Here is a 15,517-nt window from a genome sequence, read left to right as displayed (position 1 = left end):
AAATTCCGTTAAATGTCTACATTTGTTTTGCCATGCTTATTCTATTACAGACATCTTAATGCATTACTTAAATTACGTGAGCTAAACATAATAAAATAAACATTTCCCTTTTAAGTATAATTTGTAGAAAGTACTAATGTTACTACTATATATATATATACACCTATATAAAACATGTAATTTATTTGAAATACTGTAGAATTGCATTCATTCCTATGGAGGACTGCTCCTACTGAGGAGTGCCAATATGGCCGACCACTGGCTTCAAAGCCTTTCATTGGCCAATACATAGCGTCAGTCATCCAGGGTTTATATACATCATTGGTTATAATCCTGAACCTAGAGCAAACTAGAAGGCGGTGATATTATCTTGTTTGAAGAATGTTAAATTACAAAAATGCAATAATTAAGCATGTTTATTAACAATCTTTTAGAGAATGAAGTTCAATTTAACACAAATCTTGAAAACAAATTACATAGGAAAACCGAACAAACAATTCACATTACAGAAAGTAGATCTGAGCTATTTTAACACAAACATAACAATATATATATATTTAGGTAGGTGCTGAACATTTGTTCAGATTAACGTAATCTGCAATCTCATTTATTGTTCTAGGATGAGTTTCACAAAGAGCCTCATGGATGAGGTAAACCTGTGCCGTTCTTCTTGAGTGCAATATAAAGAAAAATCCAGATTCTCCCCCCTCCTCCGGAACACTTCCTGTTAAATTGGGCCTAAAACTGTCATCTTGTCAACTTCCTCCAGAGATGGACATCTTTTAGCTAGAGGCTGTGTCATCACCTGAATGTTCCTGTGAGACAACAAATCATACAGCTCAGTAACCGTCCAGGTAAACATGTAACGTACACAGCAAATAACTGCACAGAAATGTTGGTTGAATAATGTAAAGAATAGATATCCGCGATCTATCCCCTCCATGATCCTACTTTCTCAAACCTGTGCACCTGTGACTTACATTATTTGGTAATAGGGTTACTATATAAAAGAGCAGTCGGCCAACCCTTGTTTCTACACTTATGGTAAAGAAGCATAGACAACTCAAGTGAGATGATTCTGAGGAGATTCAACAGGATTCTGGGTGCTTTACCATAAACTTCAGATAGTGACAGAGGCTGCTGCAGTGTTGGTTCCTAGCTTCGTCCTCATTGACATAGATGACTTGACACAGGTTGCAGAAGTAGCCAATGACAGGTTTAATGAATTCTCTTCCTGTAACAAACACATTAGAAAGCATAGTACTGTACTTCATAAAGACAATGCCTCTTTACTACGGTTCATTGCTGCACAACTTGGTAGTGTTTTCAAAGCAAACTAATTAAAATAGTTGTTTCAAGTGATGAAGTCTAAAAAGGTACTTTTGTTATTTTTCTTGAAAGGAGACATGACAGTAGCCTTGGGTGCCAGTCTTATTGTGCTCTCTTGCCTACTCCTTATAGAATTGTCATGCCATGGAGTTGACAAGAGCACAAACAGATCTGAGACCAGGCTATAGAAAGAGGTAACAGATATGAGACCAGGCTATAGAAAGAGTCAACAGATCTGGGACCAGGCTATAGATACAGACAACAGATCTGAGACCAGGCTATAGATACAGACAACAGATCTGAGACCAGGCTATAGAAAGAGGTAACAGATGTGAGACCAGGCTATAGAAAGAGAACAGATCTGAGACCGGGCTATAGAAAGAGAACAGATCTGAGACCAGGCTATAGAAAGAGACAACAGATCTGAGACCAGGCTATAGAAAGAGACACCAGATCTGAGACCGGGCTATAGAAAGAGGTAACAGATCTGAGACCAGGCTATAGAAAGAGACAACAGATCTGGGACCGGGCTATAGAAAGAGAACAGATCTGAGACCAGGCTATAGAAAGAGATACCAGATCTGGGACCAAGCTACCATGAGTGCAGTGAGGCTATGAATCACATCCAAACACTTACCCACTGGGTTGTTGGCCTGGAACGATGACTCCATACCAGTCTTTATGGAATCTGGTCTTGTTTCCACATTATCCTCCATCTTGGTTTCTGCATTATCCTCGTTGCTACAGGCCTTCTCTTCCTCAGCAGCAGGGACAGGGGCATCCTTTTGGTCTTCACCGTTGGAGGATTGGTCAATATCCCCTTCAGACGCTTCTCTGTCCTCCTTGTCACAGTGTTGGGCTGGCTCGGAGCATACTTGTCGTGCCGTCTTCTCTTTTGTCTCCTCGTCCTTCTCTTTTGTCTCCTCGTCCTTAGCTGCTGACTTTGAGTGACTGCTGGTCCGTCCACTCCTTATCCTGCTACTGCTTCTAGTACTCATGTGATCCTTCTTCCGATCACTTTTAGAATCAGATTCAGGTTTCCACCTGACAAAATAAGAGAATTCCTTTTTAAGTCCAGACTTATATAAAGTTTAGAAACGTTTACCTTAAGATAGATAGGCAGAAATCACTGCACGTAAAATATGATCAGACGGGGATATTTTCTATCAGAAGAGACAAAGAAGCAGCAATTATCAGTGGTTCCCACAAGGGATGGGACGGAGTGTGTTACACGTCTGTTTAGCAGAGCAGACACCAACCCTGTTGTTAGTCTCTTGTATTTCTGAGACCGCAGGACGATCAACCTCTGGCCGTATAATTTACAGCCATCATAACGCAGCGATCTTAAAGCCTTTGTCACATCAGAAGACCTCTCCATCTCAATGAAGCCCTGAGAGATTGATGAGAGAGGAGAGAGAGACCAGGGTTACTGAAACAACAAATGTGATCAGACTTGTAGTACATCATGAGGATCGACTCCATTTTAGATTTCCTTCTGTGAGGAACATACCTCTTCACCATTGCGAAGGAGGAAATAGCGATGCACTCTCCCGAAGCCTTTAACAATCTTCAGGAAGTCACTATCTGTATAGAAGCCTCTGGGAAGGTTTTTGACGTAGATCACTCTACCAGGTGTCTGATCACGTCCTGAGGGCTGAAATAAAAATATATTTTACAGGTGTGGTTGTAACAACCTTATTGACAATAGTTAACTAAAGCTGCATTGAACCCCTCAACCCAGATCGTATATATGGTGTTAGACTGATATATTGCTTAAAACCAATCTTCCCCAGTTAGAAGATTGAATGAACAATTCTAAACAGATGACCAGTACTGACTCACAGAACACATCAGAAACAATGGTGAACAAAGATATATACATTTGCTCACTTTGCTCTTGGATCTGCTCTTGATCTCATCTGTTGACTGGTTATCTGCAATGTAAGATAAACACACAATCAATGACCTTCATAACAATGTTACTCTTTCTCTAAAAATGCTGAAGTTTGAATGGAATCTATGGTCGAGTTGCTAGGTGTTGAGTAATAAGTCACCTTGGTTATCACCCGAGGAATCCTCCTCCAGCTCATCCAACGTAATAAGATTCTCAAGGTCCTCTGGGAAATCAGGCTGAGGGGAACAAACATCAAAACATAACATTTAGGATTTACTGAAACACACAACACGTATTAAACATGGCACCTTGTATTTTGCACTTTTGGAACTATGTTACTTGTCTTTTTTTCAATTTGACTCATTAAATAGACGAACTACATGTTAAAGACCTGACAGATTATGTATAGATGAACTACATGTTAAAGACCTGACAGATTATGTATAGATGAACTACATGTTAAAGACCTGACAGATTATGTATAGATGACTACATGTTAAAGACCTGACAGATTATGTATAGCTGAACTACATGTTAAAGACCTGACAGATTATGTATAGCTGAACTACATGTTAAAGACCGGCATATACTTTACCTCATCATCAACGTATGAAATATCTCCTTTCTGGTCCTCACCATCCATCTCTTTCCCCTGTTCTGACCCGGTCGCTGAGAGCTCTTTCCCCTGTTCTGACCCGGTCGCTGAGAGCTCTTTCCCCTGTTCTGACCCGGTCGCTGAGAGCTCTTTCCCCTGTTCTGACCCGGTCGCTGAGAGCTCTTTCCCCTGTTCTGACCCGGTCGCTGAGAACTCTTTCCCCTGTTCTGACCCGGTCGCTGAGAGCTCTTTCCCCTGTTCTGACCCGGTAGCCGAGAACTCTTTCCCCTGTTCTGACCCGGTAGCCGAGAGCTCTTTCCCCTGTTCTGACCCGGTAGCTGAGAACTCTTTCCCCTGTTCTGACCCGGTAGCTGAGAGCTCTTTCCCCTGTTCTGACCCGGTAGCCGAGAGCTCTTTCCCCTGTTCTGACCCGGTCGCTGAGAGCTCTTTCCCATGTTCTGACCCGGTCGCTGAGAGCTCTTTCCCCTGTTCTGACCCGGTCGCTGAGAGCTCTTCTGTAGGAGCATCATCTACAGTCCCAGAAGTTGCTTTCTGCCTGGGCTCACATAGGTCTTTAAACTCCTGGATTAAGTCCTCAGCACTCTCCTGCAGTTCCTCTCGTTCCTCTCCCTCCCCCACCTCTCCCATGTCAGAGTTCTCCTCCCCATCCTCCCCATACACGGCCATCCCCTCGATGTCACTGTCCATATCACAGGCCTCCATGGCTCCATCCTCCTGGCTGTCGTGGGTCGCAGTTTCTTGCTTGCTCTGGTCAATCGTGTCGACAGCCTTTTTGGACTTCTCCATCACAGTGGAGGACTGGGATGGGGTCTTATTCTTGGTGGGAGGTTGTGAGCGAGTGGATGAGGAAATGGGGGATACCTTCTCACTGGACACCCGCTCTTTAGTATGGGAGCGAAGGCTTCTGGGGACCGACTGGAGCTCTGTTTGCTGGGGGACTTTGGCCTGTTTTTACCCCCACAGTTTGATTTCGCCCGTTCTTTGTGACGGTCGCTATCCCTCTCTACTCCTCCTCCTCTTTGAGGAGATTGGGGAATCTCTCCTGGGGCTGAGGGACCGCCTTCTGGGGCTTGGGGTTCTCTTTCTCTTCGATCTGTCTTCAGACTTCCTGCTCCTGTCTGAAGACTTCCTCTCAGACATGGTCCTGCATGATGTGATGAAAAAAAAAAAAGGTTTACAGACAACACTTTTATTTCCATGTTTTCTAGCTTTTAAAATGAACTATTTCTCCTTTAACACAGTGGTTATAACAGGGACACTGTTCTGACGGTCTGAACTCAGAAGCCATGATCAATGCATGTTCGCATGCAAAACAAAAGGTAATGGCACAACAGGGGGCGCATCAACTTACCGAAGTGTATTATACTCTGATGAGAAGGCCACTTTAATATGTATCTCATCTATTTTCAGGTGTTTGGATGTATGGTGTCCAACCAGCTTCTGTGCATCCAGTGCATTAGTCATTTCCACAAATGCCTAAGAGGACAGAATACACTGTAAGCAAATTGTAGTATACTATAACAAAGACCCCCCCCAAATGCTGTATAATACCTGCGTAGGTAAGAATAGAGAGTGCTCCACAGGTCCAAATCCTTCAGCGACGGCCAGTAACTCTCTCTTCCACGCGGCGGACTCTTTACCAGGAGGCACCGGGGAAAAACTCAACACCCGGGAACTCTATACGGACGTAAATTGATTTATTTAACTCAATGAATAATACTGTGTGTGTGTGGTTGTGTGTGTGTGTGGTTGTGTGTGTGTGGTTGTGTGTGTGTGTGTGTGTGTGTTGTGTGTGTGGTTGTTTTAGGAAAAATCCTCAATTACCCTTTCAAACAAATGTAAACAAAAAAATGGTGTCAATTCATCTTGTAAAAATGTACCTGTAGGAAATTAAATGTTGACGAGACAGAGAAGGTGACTTGTCCTCCTTTCACCATCACTGGGTTACTGAGGTAGTATGTCACAATATCGGCGGCCTGGTCAGTTGAGCCCATCTCCACAAACGCCTGAAGCTGCAGCGTTACAAGAACCGTAAAAACATTATTACTAGAATGGATATCCCTATTGGAGTCAATGAGGCCATGGGATGGGTGGTCGATTCTACTTCTATACTTACAACATGATGACGATAAGATTTTCTCAATTATTATTCAGTCACTGCAAGACTTTTGACCCATTTCAGAGGAATTGAAAACACATATATTAGGTATTTTAATAGATGGCAGGATGAATAAAGCTCCTAGTCTTCTTACCAAAGCGGGGAACATGATGACTTTCACAACTTCCCCAAACGGTTTAATCAGGTCCTTCAAACCATCTTCGTTGAGACACCGGGCGGTAAATTTAGCACAAACCACTTTGCCACTCCCCTGGAAAATCAAGGCAAAGTAAACAGACAATGGGGGGGGGACCTAGATAGTAATAAACCAGAAGAACAACAATACCTTTGTAACCTTTGTCTTAGTGTCTACGTTTTTTCTAGAGCCTCTACTTGACGGTTTACCTACAGGACAATATAAAAGGTATGTTACGTTAATATGTTACATGGATAAATCAGACATATACCAGCAAGGCAAATGGTCCTGTGTGGCTCAGTTTGTAGAGCATGACGCTACCAACACCAGAGTTGTGGGGCGGTAACCTAGTGGTTAGAGCGTTGGGACTAGTAACCGAAAGGTTGCAAGATCGAATGCCAGAGCTGACAAGGTAAAAATCTGTCGTTCTGCCCACTGAACACCACTGAACAAGTTCCTTTACCAGTTAACCCACTGCAGTTAACCCACTGTTCCTTTACCAGTTAACCCACTGTTCTGAGGTTGTCATTGTAAAATAAGAATTTGTTCTTAACTGATTTGCCTCGTTAAATAAAGATACATTTAAAAAAATTAATCTAAAATTCCAAATGCTTGATAAAAGTGTCTGATAAAATGGTATATACAGGAAGTATTCACACCCCTTGACTTATTCCACATTGTTGTGTTTCAGCCTGAAGATAAAATGGATTAAAATTAGATTTTGTGTCACTGGCCTCTATTATGTTCTGAGAAATGTTAACAAATTAATGAAAAGCTGAAATGCCAATATGTATTCAACCACTTTGTTACGGCAAGCCTAAATAAGTTCAGGATTAAAAATGTATTTTATAAGTCACAAGTTGCAAGGACTCATTCTGTGTCCAATAGTAGCGTTTAATATGATTTTTGAATGACTACCTCATCTCTGTACCCTACACACAAAATGATCTGTAAGGTCTCTCAGTTGAGCAGTGAATTTCAAACACAGATTCAACCACAAAGACCAGGGAGGTTTTCTAATGCCTCGCAAAGAAGGGCACGTATTGGTAGATGGGTAAATATAAAATAAAGCAGACATTGAATATCGCTTTGAGCATGCATGGAGAAGTTATTAATTACACTTTGGATGGTGTATCCATCAATACACCTAGCCACTACAAAGTTACAGGTGTCCTTCCTAACTCAGTTTCCGTAGAGGAAGGAAACCACTCAGGGATTTCACCATGAGGAGAATGGTAACTTTAAAACAGTTACAGAGTTTAATGGCTGTAACAGGAGAAAACTAAGGATCAACAACATTGTAGTTAAGCCACAATACTAAAGGGGATACCTAGTCAGTTGTACAACTGAATGCCTTCAACTGAAATGTGTCTTCCGCATTTAACCCAACCCCTCTACAAAAAAATAACTTTATGTCCTGAACACAAGACCTCACTGAGTAACACTCTTAATAATTTCAAGCATGGTGGTGGCTGCATCATGTTATGGGTATGTTCGTCATCGACAAGTACTAGGGAGTTTTTTAGGATAAAAAGAAACAGAATATAGCAAAGCACAGGCAAAATCCTATAGGAAAACCTGGTTCACCTTTCAGAAGACAATAACCTACAACTCAAGGCCAAATATACACTGGAGTTGCTTACCAAGATGACATTGAATGTTCCTGAGTGGCCCAGTTATAGTTTACTTAAATCAGCTTGAAAATCTATGGCAAAACTTAAATGGCTGTTTTGCAATGATCAACAACCAACTTGACAGAGAATGAAGAATTTAAAAATATAATAATGTGCAAATAGTGTACAATTCAGGTGTGCTAAGCTCCTCGAGACTTACCCAGAAAGACTAACAGCTGTAATCACTGACAAATGTGATTCTAACATGCATTGACTCAGGGGTGTGAATACTTATGTATTTCATTTTCAATACATTTGCAACAATTTCAAAAAACATGTTTTTACTTCGTCACTATGGGGTACTGTGTGTAGATGGGCGAGAGAGAACAAAATATATTTAATCCATTTTGAATTCAGGCTGTAACACAACAAAATGTAGAATAAGTCAAGGGGTATGAATACTTTCTGAAGGCACTGTATTATGTATAGGCAAGCTAATGCAGTTAGTTTACCTAAGTAGTTAATAGACCTATGGGAAGGTCCAGCAGTCTTCTCTTCAACCCTTGGTCTGTCTGTGTGGTCGTCACCACTGAAGGGATTGAAAGGCCTGTAGTTAGGATCGATTCTACATTAATACCAAGCCCACACACACACCCAGACAGAGAGATATGCTCTTACCTTCTGGCGGTCTGCATCCGGCAATCCCATTCAGGATACCTAAAAACATAGGCCCAAGACGAAGAGATAGAATGATTTAAAAAATATATTTTTAAAAAGCTGGACAACTTAGGAACTTAAATGGATTTAAGCTAGGCCTATTACAATATCAATAATGACAGTAAGAGTTTGAAACGTCATCAAATGTATTGGTCACATACACATATTTAGCAGATATAGCAAAATGCTTGTGTCATGCTGTTGAGTGGAGAACTGGAAAACACATTGAGTATGTGATTACTCACATTTGAAGAAGTGTGAGCTGTCCGTCTGCATGTTGAGTTCCATTGACGTGTGTGAACCAGAACTGCAACAACAACAAAAAGGACACAACAACAAAAAATCTCACTGATTGTTCATATTTAAGATAATGCATAGGCTGTCTTCTAACATACGTAGCAGTAACTGTATATTATTAGTGGCACAAATAGGCTTAAGATTCATACACTTTTGACCCTTTCACACACACATGAACCTACCTGAGACCCAGATAATGTGTGTGTGGCCTTCCGGAGACACCTGAAACCCCACCTCTTTAAGGAATACCTAGGATAGGATAAAGTAATCCTTCTCACCCCCCTCTTAAAAGATTTAGATGCACTATTGTAAAGTGGCTGTTCCACTGGATGTCATAAGGTGAATGCACCAATTTGTAAGTCGCTCTGGATAAGAGCGTCTGCTAAATGACTTAAATGTAAATGTAATAATGCAGATTCAACAGAAATAAGAGGAGTAAGCTACTTACCTTTTCAGAGAGCACAGTAATATCGCAGAGAGAGCACGAATAAGGAAACGTTTGGGGGATTTCTCCGTGGAAGTCAAGAGCAGCCTTCTTGGTGGGAGTTTTGCCAGAGGTGGCCATCTTGATTGTGACAACTGGGACATCTTGGTCTGGGCGTGGTCTGTAGTCTGTAGGTGGTGGGTACCTGTAATCTACTGCTGGTTGGGATGAGTTGGGGGGTTTCCAGGTGTTGCTGCTTCCTCCTTGGGCCGTGTTGTAAGTGGACCTAGGAGTTTGGTAACTTCTGGGAGTTTCTTTACCATAGTGGTAGTCCACAACTCGGACAGGCACAGGTTCCAGGCGAGAGCGTGTGTACTGCATCGGGTTGCCATGACGATCTAGTTGCCAGGGCTCAGCCTGTTCTGTGGGAAGGAGTTGGGAAGGCGGAAGAGCGGGGTGGGGGTAGTCTAATGGCTGAGAACGACTCTGGTCAGGCTGCTCCCACGCACGGCCTGGAGGAGGGGTAGCAGTGGGGGGCGAGATGTGGCAGCAGGGGGTAAGAGGTCATAGCTGGATATGGTGGCTGCTGTGTCGCCCTCTTCTTTCTGATCTCCAGGAGCAGACGTGGTAGGTTCTCCACAGTGATGAGCTCCTCAGGCATCTCGGCTAGTAGAGACAAGTCTTTGGGCTCAAGCCCACAGCTGCTCAGGAGGGTCAGAGTTTGATCTGACCGGCTTAGAGAGGAAGAGTAAGGGTCTGACCGGCTTAGGGAGGAGTAAGGGTCTGACTGGCTTAGTGAGAAGGAGTAAGGGGACTCGGTGGCAGCAGAGGCTCTGGATGAGGAGGATGGGTAGGATGGTATTGTGGAATGAGACGGAGCCTCCTGGGACGATCTGTAAACATTGTGACTGTGGTCTCCAGGGTGCAGGTGATCTGGAGAGTCGAAAGCGCTGGCTCTTAGATCTTTAGCTGGTGGTGGTCGTCTGTAGGAGTAGTTGTGAGACATGCTGGAACGTAAACGTATCGAATCTCTGTAGAGAAAGTTGCCAGTGAAGAGATGAGGGATCAAAGAAGCAATCTAGGGGAATATGGATTTAATATCAGGAAACTTGGGGGCGGGACCTATCTTGACTTTAGCTGATTCCTTGTAGGTGTGACATGCTGGCGATAACCAGCAGGCCTAGCCCGAACCGTCATGCAGATCTAGCTAACGTCACTGGCAAATGCTGGCTGAACGTTAGTTAGTTCTGACATGGAGCCAAACCATAGGCCTGAAAGGGTTGCTCATGCAAGTGATAAAAATGACATAGATAGATATGGTAGACCATCGAAATACCAAAAAGTTATAAATAGCATAAATTTACAAAAACGAAACTGACACTGGCTGAACTAGCAAAGCTAACGTTGACGTAAGCAAGCTAACTTCCTCTCGCGTTAGCTCGATAACTAGCCATCAAACAAACCAGCAATTTTTTGAAAGATGAAGATAATTAGTGAATAGATATAAAGACTTGACATAAATATCGGTATGCAACTTTTGGTCATTGTGTCTTACCGTAACCTGTAGCTAGCGCACTTCACAGGCGTCTAAACCGGAACCGGAAGTGAAAGGTAAACGACAATATTTTTGTACAAAGTCGATTGCGGTTTGTTTACTATATGAAAACAGGGTATTCAAAAGTATACATTTATGAGGCACCCATGTTTATTTTTTGGTGAAATCACAAATATAGAGTCCATCAATATTTATTTTCAAATACTTTAAGAAAAAATATATATATGTTTTTTTGTTGTATATTTGTGCAATACTTTTGGTACATTTTTATACAGCAGTTTTCCATTTTATGTGCATTTAAAAAAAAATCTAAAGTCAACATCTGCATGGCAGTAGGATATCAAGCACCTGGACGATAATGGCAGGAAGTAGAGGAGCAATGAAAATAAAAGACTCCTTAACAGCTTTCACCCACAAGCCATAAGACTGCTGAACAATAAATCAAATGGCCACACAGACTATTTAGAATCTGCATTTCAATAAAAGGAATTCATAATTCAAACCAAGATCTAATGAAAAATGTCTTTTGATTTTTAAATGAACCACTAATTTTGATTGAACAGAAAATTATTATTTGATGGGGCAGGTATGTTAGAACTACATAGGCCTATATTATTCAAAAAGGAAATAAAAGTACATGGTCTTCTGGCTCCTACCCTGTTTTTACATGCAGAAGAGTTACAAAAAACATATGATTTATATACACAACATTATTCAAAACGTTAAACATGCAGGGCTAGCTGGAAAACTTTGGCAACACATTAAGTGCAACAGATTAACAAAACTCAAACAGATCTTCCTACGCCGGCTTCAGTGTGGACAGATGACTTCTTCATCAGAGGACTAGTCTCAGTGCTTCAATCCTGGTACGAATTCTTGTGCTTCAGGGTTCAAATTGCTGTTAATCTAAAGAGAAAAAAAACATGAGGGAAAATGTAATCAAAGCTTACAGAGATTATTCAAACCAAACAAATGGAGATGTCATAGGCCGACTATTTGTACAGTATGTTCCAGCCTGAGCCATCTTGACAAAAATCATACTTTATACTTATGCTAAAATGTTTATTCTATTCTACTGAGCCATTTACTTTCTGTTCGTATTCTTATCTTTTATTATTTCTTATTGTTGGTGCATTGTCGACAAGGAACCTGCAAGTAAGCATTTCATTGGACGGTGTATCCCTTGTGTATCCCGTACATACGACTAATAAAACTTGAAACTAGAACAAGATAGCACATATATATATCTGGGACCTAGGCTAGCCTCAGTCTGTATTACATCCGGCCGTGATTGGGAGTCCCTACAGGGCGGCCACAATCGGCCCAGTGTCATCCGGGTTTGGCCGGGATAGGCCGTCATTGTAAATAAGAATTTGTTCTTAACTGACTTGCCTAGTTAAATAAAGGTAAAAAAAAAATATATATATATATATATATTTTTAAAGCCTCAGAAACACAGGCTTTTCACCAGTTGATTGTGTGAACAACGGAAAAAAATTGCGTTTTCTAACGTAACGTCATTTTTTAAAATTAAAAAAGTCGACGATAAACTTTCACAAAACACTTCAAAATACTTTTGTAATGCAACTTTAGGTATTAGTACACGTTAATAAGCGCTAAAATTGATCACGAGGCGATGTCAATTCTATAGGTGTCCGTCTGAAAATCATGTCCCAATAAATCTCAAACAAAATATCCGGTCGGATACCTGAAGAAATGGCTTGTCTCTTCTTTGTTTGACCAAGAAACAAATCGTAGGCAAATGACAAGACTGTTGACATCGTGTGAAAGCTGTAGGTATTGCAACCTCGTCCTCATTTAATCTGATTCACCTTTAACAATTCTTGGAAGTGGCGCATGGATATTTTTTTCCATTTTCAGTGATCAGATTTTCCTGCACTTTTCGATGAAACGCACGTTCTGTTATAGTCACAGCCGTGATTTAACCAGTTTTAGAAACGTCTGAGTGTTTTCTATCCACACATACTAATAATATGCATATACTATATTCCTGGCATGAATAGCAGGGTGCTGAAATGTTGCGCGATTTTTAACAAAAAGCTGCGAAAATTCGCAACTTCCCTAAGAGGTTTTAAAAGGTCGCTAAAATGTTAAATATGGGTTATCTGTATCGTTTTTTTGTTGGCAAGAAAAATATCAGATATCAGCCAAAAATGTAATATCGGTGCATCACTAATTCTCGCTACACAATAATTATTAGGCTACCATTTAGCCATCACTCATTCACTAGCCAACCATGCTAGCCAAACCATGCCAACCATTATACCATTTAACCATCGCTCATTCACTAGCCAACCATACTACCATTTAACCATCGCTCATTCACTAGCCAACCATGCTACCATTTAGCCATCGCTCATTCAATACCATGCTAATTTAGCCATCGCTCATTCAATAGCAAACCATGCTACCATTTAGCAAATCGCTCAATGGTACTCTACTTATTCTGCCTATTGATCAGGTACTAGATTAGGTAGCTAGTTGATGTCATTTTTCATGCCTACACCACACACAAATAAATACCTATTTTTGTAATGCTAATGTATCGTTATTTATTTAATTTATAGTGTTACGAAGAGTTGGGTGTCTAAAGTATTTTTTTATGCTTTTCCCCCAGGTTGAGGAGGAGCTGTGGGAGGAGGAGTTCATTGAGCAGTGTTTCCAGGAGATGTTAGAGGAAGAGGAGAACGAATGGTTCATCCCAGCCAGAGATCTCCCTCCAACCCTCGGTCAGCTCCAGGACCAACTAAACCTACTGGTCCTCAGTGACACAGGCATCGTACACAGCCTGGCGGTAAATGTTTCAGAGTGGTTTTGTTTGTCCAGATTTTATGAAAGTTAAGTCTGAGGAAAGTAGCCATTTTAGTTGGCCTAGTCCTAGTTTCGCGTTAGCCTCGTAAATACCAGACTGATTACCACTGCGTGTAGGGAACCATTCATGTAAGCGTGCAGGATCAATCGGCTCGCCAGGCTAGTTTCGTGTGGCCATCCTTCCAAATCTGTTCTCATCAACTGGTGAAAAGCCTGTGTTTCTGAGGCTTTAAAAAAAAAAATATATATATATATATATTTTTTTTAACCTTTATTTAACTAGGCAAGTCAGTTAAGAACAAATTCTTATTTACAATGACGGCCTATCCCGGCCAAACCCGGATGACACTGGGCCGATTGTGGCCGCCCTGTAGGGACTCCCAATCACGGCCGGATGTAATACAGACTGAGGCTAGCCTAGGTCCCAGATATATATATGTGCTATCTTGTTCTAGTTTCAAGTTTTATTAGTCGTATGTACGGGATACACAAGGGATACACCGTCCAATGAAATGCTTACTTGCAGGTTCCTTGTCGACAATGCACCAACAATAAGAAATAATAAAAGATAAGAATACGAACAGAAAGTAAATGGCTCAGTAGAATAGAATAAACATTTTAGCATAAGTATAAAGTGTGATTTTTGTCAAGATGGCTCAGGCTGGAACATACTGTACAAATAGTCGGCCTATGACATCTCCATTTGTTTGGTTTGAATAATCTCTGTAAGCTTTGATTACATTTTCCCTCATGTTTTTTTTTTCTCTTTAGATTAACAGCAATTTGAACCCTGAAGCACAAGAATTCGTACCAGGATTGAAGCACTGAGACTAGTCCTCTGATGAAGAAGTCATCTGTCCACACTGAAGCCGGCGTAGGAAGATCTGTTTGAGTTTTGTTAATCTGTTGCACTTAATGTGTTGCCAAAGTTTTCCAGCTAGCCCTGCATGTTTAACGTTTTGAATAATGTTGTGTATATAAATCATATGTTTTTTGTAACTCTTCTGCATGTAAAAACAGGGTAGGAGCCAGAAGACCATGTACTTTTATTTCCTTTTTGAATAATATAGGCCTATGTAGTTCTAACATACCTGCCCCATCAAATAATAATTTTCTGTTCAATCAAAATTAGTGGTTCATTTAAAAATCAAAAGACATTTTTCATTAGATCTTGGTTTGCATTATGAATTCCTTTTATTGAAATGCAGATTCTAAATAGTCCGTGTGGCCATTTGATGTATTGTTCAGCAGTCTTATGGCTTGTGGGTGAAAGCTGTTAAGGAGTCTTTTATTTTCATTGCTCCTCTACTTCCTGCCATTATCGTCCAGGTGCTTGATATCCTACTGCCATGCAGATGTTGACTTCAGATTTTTTTTAAATGCACATAAAATGGAAAACTGCTGTATAAAAATGTACCAAAAGTATTGCACAAATATACAACAAAAAAACATATATATATTTTTTCTTAAAGTATTTGAAAATAAATATTGATGGACTCTATATTTGTGATTTCACCAAAAAATAAACATGGGTGCCTCATAAATGTATACTCTTGAATACCCTGTTTTCATATAGTAAACAAACCGCAATCGACTTTGTACAAAAATATTGTCGTTTACCTTTCACTTCCGGTTCCGGTTTAGACGCCTGTGAAGCGCGCTAGCTACAGGTTACGGTAAGACACAATGACCAAAAGTTGCATACCGATATTTATGTCAAGTCTTTATATCTATTCACTAATTATCTTCATCTTTCAAAAAATTGCTGGTTTGTTTGATGGCTAGTTATCGAGCTAACGCGAGAGGAAGTTAGCTTGCTTACGTCAACGTTAGCTTTGCTAGTTCAGCCAGTGTCAGTTTCGTTTTTGTAAATTTATGCTATTTATAACTTTTTGGTATTTCGATGGTCTACCATATCTATCTATGTCATTTTTATCACTTGCATG

At 40.8% G+C, this 15,517-nt stretch overlaps 4 protein-coding genes across 5 annotated transcripts; 1 reads left to right on the top strand and 3 right to left on the bottom strand.

The window, feature by feature from the left end:
• Nucleotides 1-400: 400 nt before the first annotated feature.
• On the bottom strand, nt 401-4,625 carry LOC123992401 (matrin-3-like). The gene is made up of 9 exons (XM_046293541.1): nt 4,224-4,625; nt 3,819-4,040; nt 3,384-3,459; nt 3,220-3,263; nt 2,840-2,983; nt 2,589-2,719; nt 1,967-2,373; nt 1,113-1,234; nt 401-815 (listed from the first exon to the last, which is right to left on the bottom strand). Exons 1-9 carry the CDS (start codon nt 4,623-4,625, stop codon nt 783-785), a joined length of 1,581 nt encoding a protein of 526 aa, XP_046149497.1. The 3' UTR covers nt 401-782.
• A 192-nt stretch (nt 4,626-4,817) lies between these two features.
• On the bottom strand, nt 4,818-9,715 carry LOC123993731 (matrin-3-like). Of its 2 annotated transcripts, none has more exons than XM_046296164.1 (10): nt 9,209-9,715; nt 8,709-8,770; nt 8,425-8,463; nt 8,259-8,353; nt 6,284-6,342; nt 6,092-6,208; nt 5,720-5,851; nt 5,391-5,516; nt 5,191-5,315; nt 4,818-4,983 (listed from the first exon to the last, which is right to left on the bottom strand). In XM_046296164.1, the coding sequence occupies exons 1-10, from the start codon at nt 9,563-9,565 to the stop codon at nt 4,833-4,835; spliced, it is 1,263 nt and encodes a 420-aa protein (XP_046152120.1). In that variant the 5' UTR covers nt 9,566-9,715; the 3' UTR covers nt 4,818-4,832. The 2 variants fall into 2 exon arrangements, with proteins under 2 accessions (XP_046152120.1, XP_046152121.1); XM_046296165.1 differs by having other exon boundaries at nt 8,259-8,335.
• LOC123992399 (matrin-3-like) lies at nt 9,675-10,835 on the bottom strand. The gene is made up of 2 exons (XM_046293540.1): nt 10,740-10,835; nt 9,675-10,215 (listed from the first exon to the last, which is right to left on the bottom strand). Exon 2 carries the CDS (start codon nt 10,188-10,190, stop codon nt 9,675-9,677), a length of 516 nt encoding a protein of 171 aa, XP_046149496.1. The 5' UTR covers nt 10,191-10,215; nt 10,740-10,835.
• A 2,303-nt stretch (nt 10,836-13,138) lies between these two features.
• LOC123993732 (polyadenylate-binding protein-interacting protein 2-like) lies at nt 13,139-15,119 on the top strand. Its single transcript, XM_046296166.1, has 3 exons — nt 13,139-13,221; nt 13,378-13,554; nt 14,343-15,119. The coding sequence occupies exons 1-3, from the start codon at nt 13,165-13,167 to the stop codon at nt 14,397-14,399; spliced, it is 291 nt and encodes a 96-aa protein (XP_046152122.1). The 5' UTR covers nt 13,139-13,164; the 3' UTR covers nt 14,400-15,119.
• Nucleotides 15,120-15,517: the final 398 nt, after the last annotated feature.

The sequence above is a fragment of the Oncorhynchus gorbuscha genome, linkage group LG13 (assembly GCF_021184085.1).
Source record: "Oncorhynchus gorbuscha isolate QuinsamMale2020 ecotype Even-year linkage group LG13, OgorEven_v1.0, whole genome shotgun sequence".
In the NCBI taxonomy this organism is placed as follows: Eukaryota; Metazoa; Chordata; class Actinopteri; order Salmoniformes; family Salmonidae; genus Oncorhynchus; species Oncorhynchus gorbuscha.
Note: the sequence above shows the minus strand (reverse complement) of the source record. Positions and strands in the feature narration are given on the sequence as shown.